This window comes from Callionymus lyra, chromosome 13, assembly GCF_982586985.1.
Source record: "Callionymus lyra chromosome 13, fCalLyr1.hap1.1, whole genome shotgun sequence".
In the NCBI taxonomy this organism is placed as follows: domain Eukaryota; kingdom Metazoa; phylum Chordata; class Actinopteri; order Syngnathiformes; family Callionymidae; genus Callionymus; species Callionymus lyra.
This window is the reverse complement of record NC_141830.1, coordinates 22,888,804-22,905,136: the sequence shown is the minus strand read 5'-3', so window position 1 is coordinate 22,905,136 and position 16,333 is coordinate 22,888,804. Positions and strand designations below refer to the sequence as shown.

General features: G+C 39.4%; 1 protein-coding gene across 1 annotated transcript in view; it reads left to right on the top strand.

Moving 5' to 3' along the window:
• Positions 1 to 16,333, top strand: part of man1a1 (mannosidase, alpha, class 1A, member 1) — a 96,739-nt gene that overhangs the window by 31,664 nt on the left and 48,742 nt on the right. The window contains exon 2 of the mRNA XM_087805286.1: positions 2,284 to 2,380. Within this exon, the coding sequence (XP_087661412.1) occupies positions 2,284 to 2,380 (97 nt within the window). The remainder of the gene's footprint in view (positions 1 to 2,283; positions 2,381 to 16,333) is intronic.

Sequence of the window (16,333 nt, the reverse complement as noted above, 5' to 3'; positions counted from 1 at the left end):
ATGTGAGTGGGCGACGCAGACTCTTGTCCCTCTGACAAAATACACCTGTTATTAAATATGTATAGAAGAATAGAAACTTATTTTCCCGTGATCTCAAGAGGTTTACCCACAAGAAGGAAATTGCGGCTCTCGTTCCCCCGTCAAAGTCACGTGACGGATTTAATATGCAACGTAATCGAAGAAGCAGCTGCGACGCTGAAAGCATGAAATCAGATTCCATTCAAGCTTCGACGAAGGTCAAACTCGATCCTGTCAAATAAAATAAATGATTTTAAACGGGAGAGAGGAATGTCTGTGAATTTGATCAGTCGTTCGAGAAATGAAGATTGACCTTCTGAATTGCAAATGCGTCCACTCGAATGTGAGGCAGGTGAAACTAAAACTCTGCCTTCGATAAACACCAAGGACGAGAACTCATCTTAATAAAAAAACATTGAAACAAATAAAGTGACACTAAATAAATGAGGGCGGAAAACAAAATCAAAACTAGTAATAGTGAGCTCGGGAAGTAGTATCAATATTTGATTAGAAAAATATTTTTTAAAAGATCGGTTGGTTCTATATTTATATTCTGTATCGCCACCACCACAAATTCCTGTGTTGTGAAAATATTTTCTGATTCTATCACAACTTATTTACACCACTTTTTTTAGAAAGGTCTAGAAACGCAACAATTTTAATGAAATGCATTATTTTCATAATACCTATATTTACATTCCTTGACAATGAAGTTTAAGGAGGTTGTTTACTTTGATCCAGAAACAACATAAAGGATACCACAAACACATTTGTTTTCAGGGCTTCGGGTCACCATGACCCTGAGACAACACAAGGGTTAAGCTGTCAAAGAAAATTTTAAACTTTGAAAAAGAAGAGGGAAAAAATTATACTGAGTATCATAGTTCTTGGTATAGTAAGCACAAGATTAAGAAATAAATTACCAGTATGAACACAGACAGAAAATAAATTGAAGGACCAAATCAAAAAAGTATTTTATGTTGGAGACAAAAGCTTTCAAAAATTTGTAAAGTGCCTTTCTAGACCAGGGTCACAAAGCGTTTTAAAAACCAAAAACAATACACAGTTAAAGTATATATACTATGAAAGGATAATGGATCCTGAAAGAAACTGGCAGCCAGTGAAGAGTTTTAAGGATCAGGGGAAATGTGAGTTCTTCTACTGGAGCGGCTCAGAATTCTCGCTGCAAAGTTTTGTATGAACTACAACTCGACGTGTTCTCTTCGTTGTCCTCGGCTCTACCTGAAAGTGTGAGCAGGTTTTCCAAAGGGGATAAAAGTGAATTAGTGTGTGTCTAATCTGGACGCTGCTCCAGCCGGGATTAGCCCGACAGAGTTGAGAGTTGAGGAGGAAGGCAGCCAGGTAGTTGAGTAACGGTTGATATATCGCTGCTGACACTGTTGTTTGTCAACGGTGTTTACAGAGCTGGTAATTCAGCGGTAATATGTAATAATGGTTGATGCATTTGTTTTTTGTTTTTGTCAGAGCTCTTTAACTAGTTACACTTCCAGTCAGGGTTTGATATCATGCCAGGACCCATAGAAAGTCCTGATCCAGTTCTCCAGTCACAAATATCTCAACATATATATATTTATATATATATATATATATATATATATTTGATATACTTTGAAAACTATTCGATATAAAAATATAAAAACCTTAAATGCACAGCAAAAAGTTGGACCTTTAAAAAAAGACAATAAAAGAAAATGTGATTATTGACAATTCAAACTTTATTAAATTATATACTCTAGCAAACATAAAACAATGAACAAAACATTACATGGGTTCATATCATTACTGTTTGACTATAATTGTTTTGACTATCTTTGTTTCGCTAATCTCATTGGGTTTTTTTTTTATTTATTTTGTATTATGTTCGGAATAAAGCATTAAAAAAAAAAGAAAATCGAATACATTGTTTTAATAGAGTCAAATTTAATTATTTTAGTTCTTTAAATAAACAAGGACCTTTCTGAAAAAAAACAGTATTTTGCAAACAGATGAAAAATGATCATATCATAACATTTTGGGCGAAGGTTAGAAAAGTTTATAATTGAAACTTTTACGAAGCAGAATCAAATCCACAGCAGTGGAGGTTCAGCCCCTCGTCCCCTGTGTGGTCATCGCCGACCTCCTCGTCGCGGAATGTTTGGATGATGTACAATGATATCGCAGACGTGTGTGTAAATGTTTCCTCTACGCGAGCCGGTGTTGTCCTTGATGAACGACCTCCTCATCCTCCTTCCCTCTCCTCCTCAGATGATGAAGCACGCGTGGGGAAGCTACCGGCGCTACGCTTGGGGTTCCAATGAGCTGCGGCCAGTCTCCAAGCAAGGCCACTCCAGCAATCTATTTGGTGAGGGAACACACACGCACACGCACACGCACACGCACACGCACACGCACACGCACACGCACACCAGGATTGATCTCCTGTCAATGACACCCGACAGTCTTGGCCTTTAGATTAGCAGTCAAATTGGCCACCACCCTCGTCCATCCATCTCTGGAGCCTCCAAATGTCAACGTTTTCATGCATCCATATTCAGAGCTACTTGCGGGTGCGACAACACACACGCCTCCAGTCGTCTATCGGGTCTCGGAAGGCTTGTCTCGCCCTCCAGGACCTCAGGATTGTTTGTTATTTGGCTGTTGATTTAAACTCCTGCAGTGGTGCGTGAGTCAGGTTGATGCTCGACGAGTGGCGTGAACATGAGCAGGTCAGACTTCCATCGGTGACGCCATCATGTCACCCGCACGTACAGGGTCACCTCACAGATGAGAATTTACAGCCTTGGTCTTTTGCTTAATTTGCATCTTATTATTTTAAATAAATAGGTTTTTATTGTGAAATGGTACACAAATGTTATTTCACAAACAAATAATTTACAATGAAAGTAATTTAAATTCAAGTAATGTGCCTGAGAGTCTAAATAAAAAAATATTATTTGAAAAAAAAAAGAAGAAAATATAGAAGTTCAGTTTGTAAAGTTTTTCTAAGTTGATATTCTCTATTTAATTTAAGTATACAAGAAAATCTTGATGAATAAACATTATATTGATGAACAATTTTACACTTTTCACAAACTTTATTTAATTTACTTGCTATTCCAATGAAGAAGAATTTAGTTTAAATTAAAGGGTTAGTTCCGTTTAAACTTGACTCATTTTCTACTCACCCTCACCCTCTTAGTTGGGATAATTTTCAGAGTAATCTGTTCCTTTTTAGAGTTATAGACAAAAATGTTTGTTTATTTTAATGTAGCAACTGGAGCTCATTTATCTTCGTCTTCATCCAAAAAGACACTTAAAAACATTCGGATACTTCCATAGGCTTTCAGGCTCCACATGAATTGTTAATGTTTGGACAAATATGTTAAAGATTATATATTTTAAGGCAGTTTGTAGCAGAAGCCTAAAGGTTTATATTATGCTACACAAACAGGAAGTACTCGGGGTAAATATCGCGAGCGCTTCCAGCTGACTGGAAACACTCGCTGTGTAGCATATTATTGTTTAGAATTGTGCAACAAATGATCTTAAAATACAGACGAGGAATCTTTTTGGTAAACCTTTTGAGGCTTCAATACAAGATGGAGGTATTTGGATGTTTTAAAGTGTCTTTTTGGAAGAAGATGAAGACAATCGATCTCCAGTCGCTACATTAAAATGAACAAACATGTTTGTCTGTAACTCTAAAGAAGATCAGATTACTCTGAAAATAATCCCAACCCTTGGTCAACATAAGGGTCAGTAGAAAATGAGTGAAGATTGAACTATAACTTTAAGATGTTGTCTGGCGTCAAAATTGTTCATAACAACTTGTTTGATTCCTTCCCACAGACGAAAGGTTCTCTTGATTCTCTGCTTCGCTCTCGCTGAACTTTACTTTCACTCACGAGGAAATGCGAAGTTTTCTCGCTCGTTTTCTCGTCTGTTTGTGTGAAACCAATTCTCTCTCCAGCGACGAAACCCAAACACGTCAGCTGTGATTGTTCTCCAACACGACGTTGTAAATGATCTTATGTTTGTTATGTCTTGATGAGATTAGTGCCAGCGTGGAATTGTTTCTTTAATTAGCTCGGATCGTTTCCAAACTCTCTCTTGACCTAATTAAACCGTCGCCGAGACGCTGTGTCAGTGGGTGGCAACGGGTCTGGAGCGAGGCCCGAGCGGATGAGATGTGTGGAGCTGTGATCACACACTCTTATCTCACTTATGGATTCATGTTTATTTGATATGATGATGACGATGATCGGCTTCTCTGATGAGTTTGTAAAATATTGCTTAAGCTCCCATTAACTGTTGCGTCTTGTTGAGAGAATAAGTCTGGTTTTGTTGAGAAGATGATGCTCACACATCTGAAGAAAAAATACAGGAAAATAGTTTTGATGATTGATTCCAAGTTCTAAGTGTGATGTCGATAAAATTGTCCCACACAACCAGATCAAAAAAAGGATGATGTTCATACAGAATTTTTGATGTGCCACGTCTATTTTCAGATTTAATTATTCACATGCTTTTGCTTTATTTTATAATTAATTTCAGAAAAACTACATTTTTGACCAAAAAAAGTGAAATTAATCTTGGCATTTAGATTCACAATTAAAACAAATGTCAATTTATCATTCAATTAAACAATTATGTATATGTTTAACTAGGATGCCAGCAGTAAGAAAGAAAATGAAATTACAGGACATTAAAAAATGTAAAATCAACTCAAGTTAAATTGAAATAAATGATCCAGAAATACAAAGAATTCACAAAACAATAAATATAGGGGAGGAAAAAAAACAATAAAATTAACAAACCAACAAAAATGCCACTTTGAGTACCCATTAATATAAAAAAGATACATTAAAACATTAAAGAAAAGAAAAGAAAAGAAAAAAAATAAAGCTCCCGGTCTCTCAGCTCTGCACCAAACGTCGTCTTGTTGAAAAGCATCAGGATTTCACTCATGGATCTTCTGCTGAAAACCATCTAAAAATATAGATTTTTTTTTTTTGTACAAGGTTGCACGTTATGTATGGATGACAAAACCTCCTAAATGTTTTTAAGTGTCTTTTTGGACGAAAATGAAGACGAAGACAACTGAGCCCCAGTAGCTACATTAAAATGAACAAACATTTTTGTCTAAAACTCAAAAAAGGAACACATTACTAATAATCCCAACCTTAGTCGGCATGAGGGTGAGCAGAAAATGATTTATTTTTAATTGGGCTAACCATCACTATAAGAAAATGCAACAATGGACCATGAGTAAAAAAAAATGAGCCTTTTAGTCTAGTATTGTTTGTTTGTCGAGGCATAAATATCCGTAACATTCAAAGTCCATTAGTGTCTGGTTAGGACAGAAAGAACAGACAGTCGGGATGTGACGTGAATTGAGTCTCCAGAGTTGTTGGTAATTAACGCGCCGCCGCGGTGATAAACTTGTGCGTCCTTCATCACACATTCTCTCACCTAATGAGCAAATTCAATCAGTGTCGTGGACATTGTTGCATCACCGCGTATACGTCATTGTCGGTGCGGCGAAGGCAGGCGGCAGCGTGAATACTAATGGTCAGATTAGCGCGTTCATCCCTCAGTGTTGTCGGCGAGAAAAAAAATCCGCTGCTACACAAAAGCACAAATAGGTTTTAGTCGGCTGCTCCTGCAAACTTATGCTCATCAGTAAATAAGACAGCTCGGCCCCGGGGCCTTGTCACCGCCATCTCCGGCGCGCTACGACATGATGCATGACGATAATATTAACCCGGCCCGCAATATTATGCAGCAGAGACTTGGATACTGGAGGCCGACCTCTTCCAGTACAATAACCGTCGCTCGTTTCAGTCGGTAATAAAAACTTGGTGCTAACATCGCTCAACGCCTCGGGCCGTGTTTGTGTCCTCCGTGATTTTGATTTGTTCTAATGACAGCTGGGAGTGAAACGAGATTGAAGTTGCTCTCCAACTTTCACCCACAGGTGCAAAACAAACCATATTTATTTTATAGGCGGAATGTTGGATACAAGGTAACTTGATTAGCGAACGCGGCAGATTGAGTTTTAGGAGGAGCAGTCGGTGAACAGGGAGAAAAGTTTTCATCTTCATCGCACAAAAGATAAAGTTGCACAAGTGATCCTCCGTATGTAGTGGATGGTTGACGTGAACGCCTCTAAAAAAAAAAAAGTAATGTAGTTTTTCTTTTCATGTCTTAACAAGAAGGATCTGTCTCGCCTGCAGTTGATACAGAACTCGGCAGCTAGAAGAGCAGCTCTAGTAGAAGAACTCACATTTCCCCGATCCTTAAAACTCTTCATTGGCTTCCAGTTTGTTTCAGGATCAACATTAAAATTCTGGTTCTTACTTTCCGATCTATTCACTGTCATACCTTCCATCAGTGATCTGATCCAGCCTTACACCCCAGCTCGGGCTCTGCGGTCTGTGGATCAGAATCTACTGATGGTTCCTGAACACGCTTCCGGACCAGAGGAGAGAAATCCTTCCAGACTGTTGCTCCTAAGCTTTGGAACGATCTTCCTCTGTGTTTGATGATCTACTGACTCCTTCAAGAAACATCTTAAGACTTTCTTATTTATGCTTTTCCCTGATTTCCTGGGCCTCCTGTGTTGTTCTCGGTCTTATCTTGATCTTTTTAGTAGATATTTTTTGAGTATTTTTTTAAATTGTTTAAGCACTTTGTGACCCTGGTCTGGAAAAGCGCTCTATAAATATAAATTACTAACTTACTTAATGGAGAAAATCACAACACACAGACTGTATAATAATACAACATAGATGATGTACCAATTTTTCTTAAGTGTAGCCATATGCGTAGCATCATGAACTAGCTTACCATTAGCTTTGGCTGGGAACCCTCAAAACAAATGTGTTAAGAAATGAGTTGTAAATAAAAAGATGATTTTGATGAGCAGATGTGATGAAGAGGAAATAGGGAACTGCTGCATGAAAGCTAAAGGAAAGGGCAAAAACTATAAAAATGACTCATCACATATCCTTGAACCTGTGTGCAACTTTGTGTGACGCCTCCTTCTTCTTTTTGCCAACTGAATTTTTTTAACGTATGTCTTGAACAAAGTTATATGATCAAACCAAGACACACTTCTCCCTTAGTGGTTAAAAAAGATGACAATTGTTCAAAGTAATTGACAGAAAAAATAAGACAATAAAACAGAATGGCATAAAACATTATAAATACAAATAAATCTAACTTTCTTCAAGAAAATCTGTTACAAAAGGAAATAAATATGATTAAAGTTCTATAAGTAAAAGTTGATATGTGAATTAAATAAAAAAATCTCCCAGTTCTTGAGAAACTTCAACTGAACCACATTTTCCCGCAAAAAACATTTACTTAAACGGTATGAATAAATTTAAAAGGTTAATTTTTTGTTTGTTTTTTTCATTCTATCCTTGAGAACAACAGTTGACGGCAAATGATAGCTTCGTTGTGGACTATTATCCAGATAAATTATCCATATTTGTCGGACAATATGAACATCAAGTAAAACTCAACTGGACTCATGAGTTTTGAAATTAACATGCTATAGAAGATGACTTCCTTTAGGGAAGATTATGGTCTTCATCTTTTCTTCAGCTGTACTTTTAGGACTACTATCCTGTTCCACGATGTCACGTGAAAACCAATTTCATTGATGCCTTGTCGATCGTTTCCCCAGGACTCCAGCTCCATTAAGTCATTAAATAAAAGGCAAATGTGTTTATATTTCTAAATGTTTAAAACTATTCATTTCCAACGATGAACTCCAGAGTCACAGCTTCCGTGGCTCAGAATGATGTGCGATCATCGGATGCCAAACAACGATTATTTATTTATAGTCGACTATGTTTCTGTGCGTCTCTGCCCTCCCATTAAAATCTGCCCGCAGTGTCTCTCGCGCCCGGAAGTGGGTCGTTTTAATATTCTAAACGATGGAAGGTCAAGCTCTCCTGACATACAATTCATTTGCGAGCGCAGCAGACGTATAAATTATTAGCGACAGGCCTCTTACTTGAAGTAAACAACTCGCGTGAGTCAGGGGTCCAGGAGAACAGAGCGCCGGCGATGAATAAAACCCCACTGATTAGTTCATATCAGTTAAGCTGAGCGAGAGGGCGCGTAATCCCATCAAGAGGGATTCTGTGGGGAAGTTGTTTGCTTTTGTTGCCGGGCAACCATCCGGCAAATCTGATTTAGCCGCAGGGTCATGATCCTGGTGCAGCTATTTTGGTGGAGGCGACAGTGCCTTGGAATATGTTGACTTAAGGCAACAGGACTTGACCACTTATTTGTCGTTGTGTCGGTGTTAACATCGGTGATTGTGGTAATCGTATGTACGGACAAAGTCGGGGTGAAAACGCCTACGATGTTCCACTTCCTGCTCCTGTTGGTCTCTAGTTCATCATCTGCAATGACTTTTGCTGGCGATCTTTCTCCTTCTAAGACCAACAAATTTGTTTCAAAAAGACTTTTTGTTCACACAGTTGAGATCCTGTTTTCTTCTGACCCAAACTTTGTGCCGCTTCTCCTCCCACAAATTTTATCCGATTTGAACTGTTCAAACTTTAATTGGACTCATTTCTTAAATGCGGGCTATGTTCTAGCTTTCTTTTATCTCTTCCCTCTTTCTTTTATTCCTCTTTTTCTATCCTATTCATTTCATTTGGGAAAATTTCAACTCCTTCCACTTTGACCTACCACTTGTACTACTACTTCCACTACTACTTCTACTAATAATTCTACTACTACTTTTACACTACTTCTAATTTTACTATTAATTCCACTACTACTTCTACTTTTACTACCAATTCTACTACTTCTACTTTTATTACTAATTCCACTTCTTCTACTGTAACTACTAATTCCACTACTACTACTTCTACTACTAATTCCACTACTACTACTTCTAATACTAATTCCACAGCACAGCAGGGTCAGCATTTAGACTTTTTCTAGTTTCTTGTGAATTTGTTCTTTTCCACGGTGCTAAGTCCATTAACCATTTAGGTTTTTGCCAATGGTTTCAAACTTCACAACACATGCAATTTGTGGCCAAGGGGACTTTATTCCTCAGACCTTTATTTGGTGTTTATACAATGGCTGAAGGAATAAAGATCATCACTCGATCAAATGTTTTCATTCCTATAGATTTGAGCTGGCACAACTTTCGATTGAGCAGAATCAATTAAAGAAAAGTTTAATAGCAGGAGTTTCTTTAAAGTGCTGCTGAAGTTTTAAAACATGTAAACCTTTGACCAGCTAATTCTCTGAAAAACACCAGGGTGTTATTGATTTGAATTACAATAACCCTCAATCATTAGTAATACATTCATAAAACTACATTTTTTGTTTCTTCTAAGCCCCGCCTCTCATGTGAAGACGTACTCATCACTGCCCACGTCGCGTGGATTAAGCTTTTAAAAACCACTGTACTTTTGTTCACACAGTAAAAAGGCATATATGCGTCAATACTAGCTAAGCATTACTATTATTAGGGGTGTCTTTCATGCCATCTTCAAGAGTTCCATTATTATTAAGGCTATGTGATCTTTGTGGCCAACATAAAAAACCCCTGCGGTTGAAAGGTTTTTAATCAAAACTAGACCTGGTGGCAACAAGTGCTTGCTGGAGTCCCGTTTATTGTTGCAGTGAAAGCCGGCTGATCACGCCGTGAGTGCTTTTTAATGATTTGTTTGCCACTGGTGTTTGCTGTAACGGTGTCCGAGGCACTTTCATGTGAGCAGTCGTCGCTAAGACATACATCAAGGTTTGATATCTCGCTGACATTTAGGAGGTTTTGTCTTCTACTGTGGCTCTATAATAAAAGGCAAGTGTTTGAAAGCGAAACACCTTCTGAAACGTTCCATTTTCACTCAACTAAGGCCATTTTGAAAAGTCTAAATCTATATTTGGGGCCATTGTGCGTGCTTCCAAAACCTTCCCGTCAAGTAGAAATGACCAACTTGCCCTGGAATGTCGCTTCTTTCTTGTCAAGTTTAGAGAGCCATTTAAATAATTCAGACTTGCAAGAGGGGATGTGAAACTGTCAGACTCTCCTCCTATCAAGATGTCTGAACCCTCTTCTGATAAGACCTCTGTGACCAGAGAATACTAATGCCTGAATGCTTGATGTTCCCAGGAGAATGAGATTCATGAAAGAGATGCCGAACTAGACTCTGTTTGTCGATTTCTTTTTTAACACAAATATTTGGTCTTAATGTCTAAAATGTCCTTTTCCCTGCCAGGTCTGACTTAAGGGTTTTTGAACATACGAAAACTGTCTTTGACCACTGTCTTCAGTGGGAAAAGTTTGTTTCAAACTTATTTGGCAGTCGTGGCGCAAAGTTGTGATATTTTGCCAGAGGTACAAGAGGCAGGAAATAACAAAATGGCAGAAATATTATTGGGAAATGAGTCTAACAGGTTCTTTGAGGATGAAATATGTTTTCGATCAGACCAGTTGTCACCAGAGCAGGCACTGAAGGGCAAGTTGGTCATAGAAATGTCTCCTCAACTAGAAATGTAGCCAGGGAAATTTGAGAAGGAGAATCTTCACCAAGAACCAGGGGTGAATCAGAGAAAAGGTACATAACTGTACTCTTTGACTTTCAACCAAGTTTAACTCACCATGAACCTTCAAGGTTCAAGGCACCATCTTCCTGTTATGTCCCCTCTGTGTTCTGTATTTTTCAGTCACACTGCAATTAAAACACGGTACAATATCTTGTGGTATGTTTGACTGGACAGTTTTAGCTCCTGGTCCTTGACAACTGTGGCTAAAACATTCCTTTACTCTGAACTCTCAAAGCGGTGTGATAGCGTGTATCTGCTGCTGTGTTGACCCGTGTCCCGTCCGTGTTCAATAAGCACACTTGAGTGGGTAACAGCTCATGGAAAGGTCACCCCTGCCGGCTGCTGTTTTAGGGCGAGAAGAAAACGGCACAATTTCGGAGGCCTTTTGACATTTAGGCAGAGTGAAGCGGAGTGGAAGTGTTTGAATGTCTCTGCTAACAAACACCTCTGCTCCCTTCTCACTGATGTTATTACGGTATTTAAAATGTGTTGGGGAAGTTATTAAATATGTTTGTCATAATGTGCTGCATTAGCCAAATGAGTCCACAAAAATGTTTAACTCGCCCATTATACAGACATCCACAGTAATGTTTTTTCATTATCATGTTAGCAGCAGGCCATTCAGAGCACTTAAATAACTCACGCACACAGCAAATGTGTCTCGGGCTGATAGCCAACGCTCTGAGAGGTCTTCGCCGTATGTCACGCCAACGCAAACTCCAACATGGGACGCCGGTCTAGAACCTTGCAATGCATTTGAGAGAGTCCTTTTTTTGGCCACTTCCTGGTTCACCTGTGTCGAAGTCTAAAACAAAATATGTCAAGAAAACATGAAAACTCATGATGTTGATTGAATGATTGCCTCCGATCTAACTAGAGAGAAAAGCTGAATTATGATGTGAAATTTAAAAAGAAAACCTTGAAACATTATCCAATTGTACTTTGTTTAAAGGTTTGTTGATGTTTTTTTCATTTATTGCGCAAGTGATCTCAGTCACTCATTTTCTACTTGACCTCATGTCAACTAACTTTGGGATTATTTTCAGACTAATCTGTTCCTTTTTAGTTATAGACAAAATGTCTTGTTAATTTTAAGGTAGCGACTAATGCTTGGTTTCATCTTCTTTCAAAATGACAATTAAAAATACGTTTTTACAACTGAGCTCCAGTCGCTACATTAAAATGAACAAACATTTTTGTCTATAACTCTAAAAAGGAACAGATTACTCTGAAAATAATCCCAATTCTTGATCGACATGACTGTGGTTTTTTTCATTGATTTGCTGTTGTATTTACTGTTGTATTTACTGAGTCAAGCTTTTGTTTTTTCCAATGTGTTTTTGCTAGTGGTTGTGATGTTTTGTAACCGTTTTATGTGTTGTTTCCCATTTTAAAGGACGGGTAACTTTGCAGTGTGTAGTGAATGAAAAACTCCTCTGTTTGACCATTAATGTAGTTTCTAAGCCTGTCTAACTGATGTTATCATCTATTTCATGAAGAATAGAGTTCTCTTTCCAACTCCTCTGAAAGAAAAACACAGTTTTGAACAGTTACACGGATGAAAGATAAGCGGGTCTTCCTCCACGGACAGCGTTATCTCTTCACATCTGCATGGGAAGCATTGAAAAGGCCATGGTATGAATGTCAAACGCTGCTGTGGCTTTTCGAAACTTGCTTTTGTTTTGTTGTTTGTCCTCCCAAGAGATGATGCGTCTCCTGCCATAGAAGACCTTCAACACAGAGATGATGATACACTGACTGTAGAAGTAGTTTCGACTGCAGCCTCCACTGCCTCGTTGCTGAATTGAAATATTGCTCAAAAATACTGCGCCTTTGGAGCAGGCAGTCATTCTCCGAGCTGCTTTTCTCTTTTCCTCTTGGCTCAACATTGTGTTTGCCTGCACCAGCTGTCGGCCCAAGACTTATTTGGGTTTCCGTTTGAGTCCAGCACAGATGTGTATTGTGTCTAGCAGCTACGCTTGCTCTGTGTTTAGACTCACACCACCATTGCTACAGACCAAGTTCTCACTGGAGTTTTCAGTCAACAGTGTGGTCGTAAATATCAGTTTAAATCTAGTTCAAAACTTCCCTCCAGATTTATCATCGACTTGCTCAGTGTCAGCCGGTGCCCAATAGCACCGGCATGTTGGTCTGAGTGATCAGTCAGCCTCGCCAAGGCAGCTCTCTCGGGCTGGATTCTTCGACGGTTGTTGCACTGCTGAGCCCAGTGTGGCTTGGTTAGGTTACACACTATTGGCCAGTTTTTGCTCCAGATTTTTCACGACGTACAAAGTGGCCACATTATTTCGACATCAACATAGAGAGACTCGGAAAATGTGAGATTCATATCAACCTAATTTTGTCGCAATGTTCCATGACATCCTGTTCGGAAAATCTGTCACGGCCACTAACCAGGATGTGACCATGAATGCACTGAGGAGTGATGGGGAAGTGTAGCTATGAAGATGAAAAAACAGCTTTGTGGAGATGCAACAGAGGACAGCAAAGAGACGTTGAGTACACTTTTTTATGTGGAATTGGTTGATACTGATGTGTGACTAGAGCGGGGTATTGATCCAACATATTCGATTCTCGTACCCATACCTTTACTTTGATACCGATATCCTTTTTTCAATACCAATTTCATGAGATGATTTCTCACAATGAAATTACAAATAGTAAAAATCTTAACTTTAATTTGTAAGCTTTGGCTGCCTTCTTTCAGAAATTAATGAATACCAAATAAGTTCCAGTGCAAAACAACACTTGCTAACAAGTGACAAACTCTCATGGATCCACTGCCGTTGTCACTTGTCAGTTTTTCTTCAAAAAAAAATCCACAGATTATCAAGTTTTGATCATGCAAGTGTATCGAAAACCTATCAATAAAAGACATGCATGTTTCATGTTTCAATACTCCCTACTACTCAAGCTCATTTCCGCCGGTGCCACAGAAATTTCGAAGTTAGATACCCATCCCAATGTGTGACTTCAGTGATACTTTCGATCAGAATTCTTTTGAGTGACGTGGTAAATCTTTATTGACAAACGTGAACAAAAAAATCCCATAAGTCCACCCTGCCAAAGGGAACAATAGACATATGAACCCTTATGTTCAATCAATCAATGGTGTCGAGTATCAAGTAACGGACACACTTTTTGTTTTGTCCCCATGCCACAGTTTACGGTGTCGGCCATGCTTATGAAAAAGTAAGTAACAGTTACTTGTAGGGTCATTGTCTTAATGGCCAAGACAACATAAAGACAAACACAGGAGTCCCAGAAAATTAGGAAAAAAGCACAAATAAAAATATCTTCAGATGTTTCTTGAAGGAGTCAGTAGATCATCAAACACAGAGGAAGATCGTTCCAAAGCTTAGGTGCAACAGTCTGGAAGGATTTCTCTCCTCTGGTCCGGGAGCGTGTTCAGAACCATCTGCAGATTCTGATCCACAGACCTCAGACCCCGAGCTTGGAAATGTGAGTTCTTCTACTAGAGCGGGTCAGGTGTTCGCTTGACTCCATCAGAGGTGACGTGAGGATATTAAAGGGATAGTATAAACTCAGTCATTAGTCAAACTCCCAGAAAAATATATACTTTGGTTGTGACCTTTTCATCATGTCTAATTTAATTTCGGTATCGGTCACAGATGTAAAAATGTTCACCATCTTCCAGATGAGTCATTAACTTGGTTATGTCACTTGGCATTGAGTCATAAGAGGTGGGCTACAGCCTCAGCTCCTCAACGGCGTGTTTGTGTCTGGACCTGATATTCCATTGCTGTAATTAATGTTGACGGCTAATTCTGCAACAGCCTTCCCCGAGGTTTCTGTGTGTTTGTATGTGTGTCTGTGCGTGTGTGTGTGGTGGGGGGGGGGGGGGGAGATCAGACTTGGATGATGAACAGAGCTGCTGGGTTCAAGTTTGGCAACCCTTACCTTCTTGTTCACAATTTCTTTCATTGATAGAAGCATTCCGCTCAGGGGAAATGTTCAGAATTATCCGTCAGACTGGATTGACAACTTGTTAATCAGACGATAAGATCGAGACCAAGGCGTCACCGCGCTGTCCTTGTTCCACCTGCAAACATGTCTTCAAGGCCTCGACCTAATCAACGTTAGTCAAATGAATGAAGAAGCCGAACCAATATTTGTGATCCAGTCCTAATAGATTAAGCATGTGATGTATATTTGATCTAACAGCCTGAGTAACCACAGGATTGAGAGGCCTAATATGAAGGTTCTAAATTTTGTATTTTCTTACAATTCAAGGCCAATTGTTAATTGAATAATTTGTCTTTTTAAAGATAAAAGCTGACCCTTTATGATTTGGATTTAGTCCAACAATACAAACTAGCAAGGCAACCTATGGTAGTGAGGCTACAGCAGCATTTCAGTTTTGGATGGTAACAAACTGTATAAAGGAAACATGGCATAGCATCAGGATTCAAGGGCAAGATCTCTCAAGTGATTTAATAATTGGGTCGAAATCTGATGACCTTTTAATTTTTTGTGAATACAATGAGTTCGAAACACAATTTCTAGATGTGTTTCTCACCTTCTGACATTTGCACAAATGGTCATACTAACCTTGATCCATATCTAGAGCTGATAGAAACCTCATTTAGAAATGTTTACATTTCTTAACTTAAAGTTAAACCCGTTAAATACTAGTCATCAAATAACAGCCTCAATGCTCCAAACACTTTAGGATCTATACAGTTTTTTATTCTCATTTTTTTGTGGAGCGTGAGGAAGTTCTGGTTGTGGCTGCCTCCAAGTCTTACAGCAACAAAGGTTGCCGAAGCCTTTAAGGTTTTGGGTCCTACATCCTCCGTGGGATAAACACTTCGCCGTAGTGCTCCCTTCAAGGTCATCCCTTCTCTTGCAGAACTCCCAGGACGCTTTGCCACACACCTACAAATGAGCCTCCTGACGTTTCCCTCTCCCCTCGGGGAACTACGTCTTCTCCGGACCGCCTGTTCCTCCGGAGCCGACTGCACACACAGCCGGGCCTGTCTTTCATCGTACCCTTGACAAAAAAGTGTTGATGACTGAGTATCTGGCAGCAGATGCCGAGAGGTTAATACACTGCGGATGTGTATTTCAGCGCACTCAGGCATTCCTCCTGCGATAACATGATTAGGCGAATGCTTAGCCATCACTTTCCCTCACCTTCCGTATGTGACCTGCTCAGATCCACAGCACGGTGGAGATATTCAGGGCTAAATGGGATCAGCAGCCAGCCTGAAGATGTTGAGATGTGGATCATATTGTAGGCTCAGGGATTAGCCTTGAGTTTGTGCAGAGCTGGAGCGACAACGTGGAGCACTTCTGCCGAGGATTTCTGAGGCGTCCGTTGAACTGTGGAAGGAAATATTGGAAAATCAGTTTTTCCGGTTTGCTGAGGGAGGAGAAATGTATTTTCATAAGACGTAAGCTGCTTTAGTTTTTTTTTCCCTGACTGCTGTCTGTCTTTTTCAGGCTGAGGCAGCTTTTTTTCGGTTTGTAAGTGCTGAGTCAGCGTGTAGTTCCGATATTAATTTGTCTGTAGCGGAAGGCCAGGGAAAAGTTTTGCTTTCAGCACCGTCGGTTTTCTGACTGTTGGTTGTTTCCATGGCAGTATCTGTCAGAAACAAAACGGAGCACCACCAAATGAGCCAATTGAGACTCTGCAGCATTCCTGCCGGCCGATACTGTCTGATATTCCGGCATAATTGTCATGTTC